At 30.8% G+C, this 10497-nt stretch overlaps 1 protein-coding gene across 2 annotated transcripts in view; it reads left to right on the forward strand.

Annotated features, from left to right (window-relative positions):
• Nucleotides 1–10497, forward strand: part of centrocortin (cerebellar degeneration-related protein 2-like) — a 115437-nt gene that overhangs the window by 96853 nt on the left and 8087 nt on the right. Inside the window, exon 1 of one of the 2 annotated variants that reach the window (XM_017906872.1) lies at nucleotides 8222–8572. The exons of the other annotated variant lie outside the window; for it this stretch is intronic. Within the exon in view, the coding sequence (XP_017762361.1) occupies nucleotides 8467–8572 (106 nt within the window). The 5' untranslated portion in view covers nucleotides 8222–8466. Of the gene's footprint in view, nucleotides 1–8221; nucleotides 8573–10497 lie in introns of those variants that run through there. 2 annotated transcript variants of the gene reach the window in all.

Consider the following 10497-nt stretch of genomic DNA (forward strand, 5'->3'; position numbering starts at 1 on the left):
CGCTCTTGCACCTCGTTTATGAATGAAACGTTAGGCTGCCTTCTCTTCGCGATTCGTAGCTGAAACAAGTATTGGAACAGCTGTAATAAACATGTTAATTTTGTGCCAGTAATGCATTTTTTACCGTCATTTGTTCAAAAAACCTACTGAGATATTTGGAGCATTTCCGTCGACATGAATATTATGTAAATGGTGTCTGATCCTTTTGATTAAAAAAACGGATCAAAATAACAAAGTACTTTTTTTCCCAAGGATCGATTGCGATTAAGAGAGATTTAGACTCGAGAGCATGAATTCTCAAATTTCAATATTTTTAACATTATTTTATAAACATGATCGTATATCTCTGTTGGCGATATGACGCAGCTTATGCAAAACAAATTCAAGTATTTATAATATGTTGACCTTTATATGACATTGAATGATAAAAATCCCATTTACATAGAAACCATTCTAAAATGTTCGGATTAACTGTTTAAACAAATTTTTGAACGTATATTCGCGATTGTTTCACATTTTGAATAAGTTTCAAAAGTAATAGCAGTGCATACTGGTTCAGGTTTCATGATAATTCTATCATTTAACTTTTGTTTCACTGTCTAGGGGGAAATGACTTGGAACAAATCTTTGGAACACCATTATATGAACTTACTCAAACCTTATTTTAAATATAATTGATTTGTTTTCTTCTAAAATAGCGCTTAAAATATTCTTGTTATTTTATTTAAGTAAACAGTTCATCTAAATAACGATAGTAATTAAACAACTTTATTCAAACAACTTTTTTAAATTATGACATTATAGAGGAGTTTTTGCTTACTAAATCATTTGTCGTTTTAAATAACATAGCTTGCTAATACTTTTAATTTTTATCTAATTACTAAGAAAAGGTAGTGTTTTAAATATTTTTATTAGAAGAAACGTTCAATGTAGAGAAATAACGATGGTAATATGTATATAGAAAGTGGAAGCAAGTACGTTTGTTAACTCGTTAAACCTGTTGAACCATTTTCTTGTTAATAACAAGTTCTCAGATAATGATGAATACGATAAAAACAATAATTATTTAAATTTAAAATATCTGATTTTTTAATGAGATCCACGTCCTTCTTTATATTTGCACATTCCATAATTATGATACGTAATTAATGATGTAGAAAATTAAGCGTTATAGCAGTTTGAGAAATTATTTTAGCTTCGGAACGTAGCAATAAGAACAATAAGATTAGATTTTGTATTAGATTAGATTAGACAATAAAACAATTTATAAAAATAATAACAGTTGTTGTAGGAACTAGTGAGCTAAAAATACATCGTTCGATTACATATCATACAATAAATTGCACAAACTCGACGATACTTCGTTTTACCAGATATTACCGCCACTAGAGACCTTTTCACGGAAAATTTTCCTTTATCCAAAAAGGTCGTGTCCTCATTGAAAGAATTCCATTATGGAAGAGACCGTTTTTCCTGCACCGTTAAACCTCGCTCGAATAGTGCGCTCACAAACGTATGTGAAAATAAACAATAATATCCAGGACAACGGAGACCTGCGGAATTTATAGCGCTAGCATCTTCGGGAGAAATACTCCTAGAATGTCGCGTGTATGCTTTATGCTCTATTCGGCACAATGATGGGAACCAAGCCCACGTATTTCTACGGCTCACGGGAGCGGATTCATTTAAGCCAATGGCAAATTTTTTGCTCGTCACTTTATTTAAGTGAGAATAGAATGGTTTATCGGGACACGCGATTCGCTTCAAGAAATACGAGTGAAACAGGTCCGTCTAAGGCTGCGTTTCGTGTATAAAATTTCATGGCCAGTTGCAATTATTAGCCTGACATTTTGGTTTACATTTCCTCCTTGATTTGTTCAACACTGAAATATAAGTATTGGTAATTAATAGAAGAAATTAATTCCTTAGACATATTTAAGATATAAATACCGTTTTGCATTGTGTTAACAAAATCAGGTCAACCTTTGTTCTCCAATTTCTTTCAAATGTTAATGTAATTTCGATGATTGCATTGGATAATTATAGCTATTCAGTTGTTGCAAAATTGTTCACCTAGTTTCTGAAATAAAGTTATGGTTCACAGTCAATTGTATATTACATAAAGAATATAGTCTTCTATATAAATATAAATTTAATCAATGCAAATTGAAGTTGTAATGTACATACATGCACTTTTTAGTTATTATGTAAGCATGATTATCATAATTTCCTTCGTTAATGTAACACCTGTTAAATTAATTTTTATTTAACTTTGAGCGACGATTTTAGTTCCTGTTAATTAAACATAAATCATATGTATACACAAAAAGGTAGAAGCGTAGATAAAACATAGTAAATGGCCGTAAGCGAAGGTTTAAAATAGCCATAAAATATAAACATTGTGTAAATAAAATGTTCAGTAAAAGCAGCTAGTAAAATATTAATTGTGCGCAGCTCGGCTCGTTGTATATTTCTTGTTTAATGCAAAGTATAATCTTCTCATAGCATGGCAGAAGCTCTGTAATTACTCACAAATTAGCGTGTCAGCATATTGTACGTAATCTTAAATCTTGAAGTGCACGAATGCGGTATTATTATCCTTCATTTAGAACTTGCCTTTTTTTTTAACCACTGTTTCCGAATGTACCATTAAATATATTATGAACATTATTGTTCCTTAAATTATTAAACATATTTAATAATTAATTATTGAATACTAGCGAATATACATTACAATACTACGTTTTAAAATATATAAAATATAATAAATAATAATTAAATTGGTAAATATACACATAATAAATAGATATAACGCGTAGTATACTTTTGCTTATAACATTATGCATGATTTAAAAATTTAGGAATTTATAAAGGCCAGGATAATAACTTACCGGTTAATCCTAAGCCTACTTGAAACAGGGTATGGTATTTCTTCGTAGCATAGATCGAAAGAAAAGGAAACAAAGCGAAGCGTAACGAAGAACGCGCGGCGCTTAAAAGCATACGGTGGAATAACAAGGGTAGAAAGTATGGAAATCAGTGGAGATTGTCGATATATACAGTTCGACCCGCATCCGCCAACAAATTCCCACACTCGTGCCGATCGTCTGTAAAAGCGAAGTGTGAAATTACATTTTAGAGCAAGCCACAGTACGTGCTTTATTGTTACTTTACAAAACATAGGTATACGTGGCGTTCGTAGGGTGTGGTAGAGCGATAATGGTCCAGTTACCTGACGTACATACTCCAGTTAATATCAGTAATATCTTCAAAGCGGTTTCACACCGTATCCGTGCTCCTCGGTGCTCTCGAAAGGTCGCCACCCCACACACGTATAGGTGCACCTGCGCACGATTGTTGCGCGGATGGAAGGCTATGCGCACAGCTGTATGCGCGGTCCACGCCAACAATAGCCTCCTCTCTTTTATTTCGGCCGATGAAGAGATTAATAACGTTTCGCGAGGCATTCCCAGGAGAAAGTATTCGGCAGGAGAATCGATTCAACGCCGACCAGAGGTCGCCAGGGGTTATTTAAATCGAAATACCACGAAACGAGGAAGTCGTTTCCATGAGTCCCGAGGAAGAGATTTCGCGTTCCGTGATAAACGAGGACGCAGCTTTACGAATTTTCGCGCGATTATGTGCTGCAATACGCGCCATTTTTATTTGCCAGTCATTCACCAATCGTTCGCGAGCTTTATATTTCTTTATCCTGCATTCATTCGCGAGCTTTATTTTCTTCTTTGCGATTTACAGTGTCTCGCGCGTGATTCGACGATTTTTACTGTGAGAATAAGTTCAAGGCTCCCTGTCGTAGCGAGGCACGAACTGTGTGGACAGATTTCATAGAAATATGTAGGTTGTTTAGGAGTCTATTGTTCTATGGTATGTTCATGGTTCTTTGATCATGTAACGTATAATTTGCAGAAATCGATCGACGAAATTCTTATCTGAATGTTGAGATGAGTTACTACTTCTATTTTGATGTTTTTATTGTTTTACTCATCGCTGCGAACAATTATAGAGTTGATTAATAGAACAGCTCTTAAATATGCAAACAATAATGTGTCAATGGAATATAAATTTAAAGCACTTTTATGTCAGTATCAAACTGAAGTATAATATTTTGAACGTATATTGAGGTCGGTAAAATGCATATAATATTAACTTTCTATTATTTAATTAACATTTAAGAAAGGAAGTTAGTAATTACAAATTTAATAATATTTTTACAGAATCCTCACATTAAGTATTCTCCTATGAAGCGGATGAATGTTTTCTTTTGTGACATATTATATATGTCAACAGAAATGTAATGCGTCCATAATAATTTATGAATTTAAATTGTAATAAAATTATAAACTGGATTTATGAATTTATGAAAAAGATATTGCATAAGAATAACTGTATTGCAAACTATATTTCCAGATTGGGACATTTTTGTTTAGAAAAAAGTTTTCTTTTGTGGCATATTATATATGTTAACAAAAGCGTAATGCATCCATAATAATTTATGAATTTAAATTGTAATAAAATTATAAACTGGATTTATGAATTTATGAAGAACATATTGCATAAGAATAGCTATATTGCAAACTATATTTCCAGATTGGGACATTTTTGTTTACAATAAATAAATAAAGTAGGTAGATAATACTTTCTCTTGTTTATCTTATTATTCAAAGAAATCGTTTGGTGTGTTACTTAGAGAAACAATATAACTTTTATAATATTAATTACATTATATAATATCGGTTGAAAAATTCATATTAAAAACGATTTCCGTAAATGTTATTGACTTTTCAAAAGAGAATGAAAATACTCTAATATCTTTAATCTTTTTTTTATAGAGTCGGTGAATTTTTCTTGGCTTGTAATTCAGGAAATACATCGTCTTTTATAATAGCCATTCCTCAGTGGTGTGAGTCTTACTTCGAACTATTGTAATTCGTTATTACTTAAAACTCAAAAATGTTGACATCGTTTCTGATATGTACTCTTGAATTATACTTTTATAATATTAGTTATAATGATATAACTAATAAAGTTATTAGGATTTACCTCAAAATCTTACATTTATAGGATAAGATGATACATTACTATTATTATATATGATTCATTCTCCAAGTTCACTTGCCTGCTGTGTAGTATGTCGCTTATCAGTGTAATTTGATTTCATGTCTGCAACAAGACTGGCAAGACCTACTACCGAGTTTTTCTAATGTTATCTCGGCGATCTTATCTAGATATTTGTTACAGAAAGAGACAAACGTATGATAGACAGTAGGAAAATAGATAATGTCTAAATCGCTGCGGCTATTAAAATTGCATTTCGTACATGTTATTGACCGTGAATCTGAAACCTAGTCTATTAACATCTTCGAGATAATTATCCTTTCTTCAATTTCTTCCACGTAAGTTGAGAGAAATCTTACACCGTTTAGTTTTCTTTCCTAATTGTATTGGGCTTTAATTATATTATATATTTCGCGCTTTTTCAGATCTTAAACCTGAGTAATGATATAAATCAAAGAAGGAGGAGAACGAATGTTTGAGAACGACGAATAATTTTGTTAAAACAATTTTATACCACCAAAAATTAATGATAACATTAAACAATAATAAAATAATAACGATTAAATGAAAAGTAAATTCTTGTGATTATAAAAAGTATTGAATCAGAATATCATTCTTTAATATTTTAAACATAATTTTTATTTTACGTTTTAAATCGACATTACTCAAGAATATAATTTACATATAATCTGCATTTAGTCGAACATTTTCTAAGATATTATAATGACAAAAATGTGAATCTTAGTTTTAATCTCCACTTAATCTTTATCTTGATTGTATTATAAAATTTCCATATGGAAATATGTATATGTATTGAAGGTATACGCTCACTTAAATATTAATTGAAAGATCATGCTTAATTCTATTTCTTTGAAGAAATGCAAGTCATGTGTTAAATCGATATCGATTTAAACTGCTAGATATTTGGTAAATATATGTATAAATGATAACATAAGAACTAAATATTCCCTGTGAATCGAATTTGATTACATCTTGGACCAAAAGCTAGCAGATCATCATACTATCATTACATTCACTAACTTTCTTCATTATACTACGTGACTTTTGTACTTGACATGAAAATCATTCTCGAAATTGCTGAGTAATTGCATAATTGAATAAATGATACATTTAAAAATACATGATTTAGTAATGTATCGTATGCTACGGTTTGTTTTCGTGAATATTTATTTTCCAAAATTCTTTAAATTAAAATCTTAATGAAAATTTAATCAGTTTGAGTTAGATTGTGAACGACTTGAACATTTTGTACTTATTACATAATTTTATTTTAGAATTTAACGTTCTAAATATAAATTAACAATTGATTTAATTTGAAATATTTCATAAAACTCTTATATAATCACAAAATTTATTTATTATAATTTTATTTATTTTCTACTATAACTCTTATTTTAAACAATTACAAGGACATTGAAAACTATTTATTTGAACATCTATAACAGTGCCATTTTCGAAAATCGTATCATGTTCTTTTCATATTAGAAATATTTTTTACGTTTCAAGTGACTCAAACGAAAAAAGCAATATTATTTTTGTGCATTAATTACGAATATCTTATCTCAAGGTCTTTTTTTATTGTTAAGGCTATATCAATAAATTAACATGATAATTTGTTTTCATATTGTGGTATAAGTATGAAAATAATACCATGTATATCAAATTACAACATTAAACCAAATGTATTTATTTATTTAATATCGAAATTTATATTAATGGAAATTGTAAATAGAAACATGGATGTTTTAAAAATAATTGTTTGCATAGAAAGAGGTTCCTATGTTCTTGATTTGTATTTACACTACCAAATAGACCAATAAATCATTTCTTCGTAAAATTTTTCACGTATCTCGTGTTGAAGCGCTAAAATACACCGTTATTGTGCACATTGAACCCATAAATATTCTATATCTTCACTTGTATTTCATTTTACATTACAAGTTAGCATACAAAGAGCGAGAGAAAAATAGTGGAGAATTACCATCTGCAAACGCGACAATAAAAATTAAACGAAATTTTATTCCATGAGAATAAATAAAATTCATATTAAAAAGATATAAAACTATGATAAAATGGGACAAAGAATAATCAATCAATGTTATTCTAATTATTTCTTTTATAATAGTCAAATAATTTATACCTCTCTCTCCACATGTTTATTTAAAAAGCTATTTTACCCAATATAATTCTAACCTAACATTTAATTGATTCATAATTATATTTGTATCTGTTTCTTTAAGTATCCAACGACTTAAAATTTAAGTTACTTTCTTGTGTTTATAAAAAGTCAGTGTCTAATGTCAACCACTAAAAACATAAATAAGTGCTAAAAATCTTCGCGCTAAAATTTTCTATGAAAACAATCGCTACGCTGGCGACTGTGGCGCCCTCGAGAAAACAGCTCGCGCGACCACCTCGGTCGAGAATTCAAATGCTAATCGGCATATATCGATATAATTCGATCGCGAGTAAACACATCGATATAGAGATATGCAATAATCACACGCATCGTGCATATCCATACCTTTACGATATTCAGTAGTTCTTCGAAATTCGCAAGATCATTCGAGATTTTAATCGGAAGTTGTTTCGTATATCGTACCATACCCTTTTCCCTGACTTCATTCTCCCCTGTTTTGTCTTATCGCGGTGATTAACGTTAAACTGAAAACCCTGTGTAAACACGACGCCGCAAATGAATATCGACGTGTCGAAATAACGATCCCATGCTCGGAGACGGTCGTTTAAAATAAAAGTAGCAGAAGTGGGACAGCTTTTGCACGTGTATCGAGGCATATATACCCGGCAGAGAAACAGATACGCGTTTACGGAATGGGAAGAAGGGAAAGGAAAAAGAGGTGGCCACGCGGAGTGAGAGTACCCGAGGGAGGCAGAACTCGAGGAAAGATGCTCACCGTCGTCAGAAGGGAATTACACCAGGTGAAAAAAAGAGGTACGTTCCGACCGAGAGAGAGGGGGAAAAGGAAAGAAAGAGCGCGAAGATCGGTGGTGGGGATGGGGGAAGAAAGGCGAGGAGAGGGGATCAGGTTAGCAGTGGATGGGCATTCGACGTTTGGGCTGCACACGTTCCACGGCTACCTAGCGATTCACAGAAGACCGGCTACCTTCGTTGGAACCGGTTGTGGTCGATAACCCGACTTCTCCGCGTGTAACACTCGTACGCGAATCGTATCGTCTGGATGGACGAACCCGAAAATCCTGCTCATTGAGAGTTGTTGACCGGTGGAGAAAACAATTCGAGGTTGAAAGTGACGTACGATCGGAAGTTTACCAGTGGAGTCGGTTCGCAGGTGGAACGAAGAAAAAGTGCAAGTCGAAGCTGACCGCCGGGATTCTGGATCTAGAAGGATGAGCGGACCTAGCGTAGACGTCGTCTGGGATCCACAGACGCAGATGAATTCCTTGGATTGTTGGGATTACTCCATCGAGCTTTCTTGTCTTCAAGCTCCGGAAGGTATATCAAAATGGGAAATCGTCGTTCGTTCACGGTGTCGAAACCTTTTGTAATGGTGTTTGTGCGTTTGGAAATGTGGAATTAACGGATAGCTTGTTCTTTTCAAAAATTCTTTTGAAAAATTTCCGGTACCGGATGTGGATGGATGATTTATTTTTTATGAATCGTAGATTTCTTGAACAACCGCTATTTATTTATCAAGGACATTCCACATGAGATCTGCAGTGACAGTTTACATCCTAGATTTTTTATGGTCTCATTAACTTCATGTTTTCAAAAAGAAGTTACAAAATAAGATATATTTTCATTCAATCTTTTGTGATTAAATAATTGTTTCTTATGAAACACAAAGGTATGCAGATATACTAGAAGTGTCCTTTCAGAAAGATTTCTTTGGCTAAAATTTGTAAGTACATTGAATAAGTCAATGAATAGAAATTCCTTAAAAGAATTGCTGTGCATGGATCTCTAATTTAAATATAATTCATAAGGAATATTAGAATTTTATATATAATAACATTTCATTTATATAATATTGAATTTTATATGTAATATTAATATTTATTTTCTATATAACACATAATATAATAATAAAATATAATATTAATATCACTACTTAACAGAAATATTAATCTTGAATTAAGACAAGATAAACTATAAAATATTTTTGTTTAACACAATGTTGACATAAATAACAATAACCAAAAATCAAAATTTAATATAAATGTTATACGTGTTACAAAAAAAATATCGTTCAATAAATAAAATAATAATTGATAATCGATCAATTTTTAAATTTTAATTCTATAGTATCACGTAAAACGATAAAGCCAGCTAAACTATTTCATGATAACAGATATCGTGACAATTACGGTAAATTTTTTAGAGTGATGACAATTTATGATACATGAGAAATCAACTATTTCTAAACTGCGTATTAAGTTAAAACAAACTTATGATGTGACGTAAATTTCTATGATAGTCCTAGATTGCACACAGGTTCATCTCCAACAAAATATTTCATAGATTCGAAAAACGGTGCTAAAAACAATCCACATTATTTCCTTAAAAATATATATTATTTCCTTAATATATTTCCTAAAATTTCAAATTGTAGCATAAACTTTTGCAAAATGTAAAATTAAAATAGAAAAAAATAAAATTCTATAAAATAACATATTGACAACATATTATAAACAACTTAAAAAAATACAAATTATTCATCTCATTTGCACGATATAGTTGAAACTATAACATAAATCTTTGCCAAATACAAAATTAAAATCATTTATCTCATTTGCCTTGTTTGCTTCAAACTATAACATATTTTTCTGCAGAGTATAAAATTTAAAAAAAAAAATAAAATATTAATATATTACAAAGTAAAATGAAAAACGAATTCTCAGAAACAAATTATTTATCTCACTCAACCACTTTAATTCAAGGTATAGCTCAAATTTGTATGAAACATAATAATAAAAAACAAAATTAGAATACTATAAAATTGCAAAGTAAAATGAAGTTTTACAAAATTACAAAATGGCATAAAAAAAATTAATTCTCAAATACAAAAATTATTTACCTCATTTACCTAGTTTGATTGAAAGTATAACACAGGCTTTTACAGAATATAAAATTAAATAAGAAACAATTCTATAAAATAACAAGGATGAAAGATAAACCGAAAAAGGACATAAATTATTTACTTCTTTTACCTAATTTAATTTAAGCTATGGAAAAAACTTTTAACCAAATAAAGTCGGAGAAAAATACGGAAGAAATTCCAGAATGTTAGAAGACAGAATGAAAAATTAATTGGCCTGCATTCAAGCTACAATTATCGTCGTGAGATTTTCCATTAAGAGCATAAAGACCGTGTGCGAATTAGGAAAAGGGAAAGAAGATGGGATTTATCTTTGCACGTT

The sequence above is a fragment of the Eufriesea mexicana genome, unplaced genomic scaffold (genome assembly GCF_001483705.2).
Source record: "Eufriesea mexicana isolate 0111107269 unplaced genomic scaffold, ASM148370v2 scaffold6248, whole genome shotgun sequence".
Taxonomy (NCBI): domain Eukaryota; kingdom Metazoa; phylum Arthropoda; class Insecta; order Hymenoptera; family Apidae; genus Eufriesea; species Eufriesea mexicana.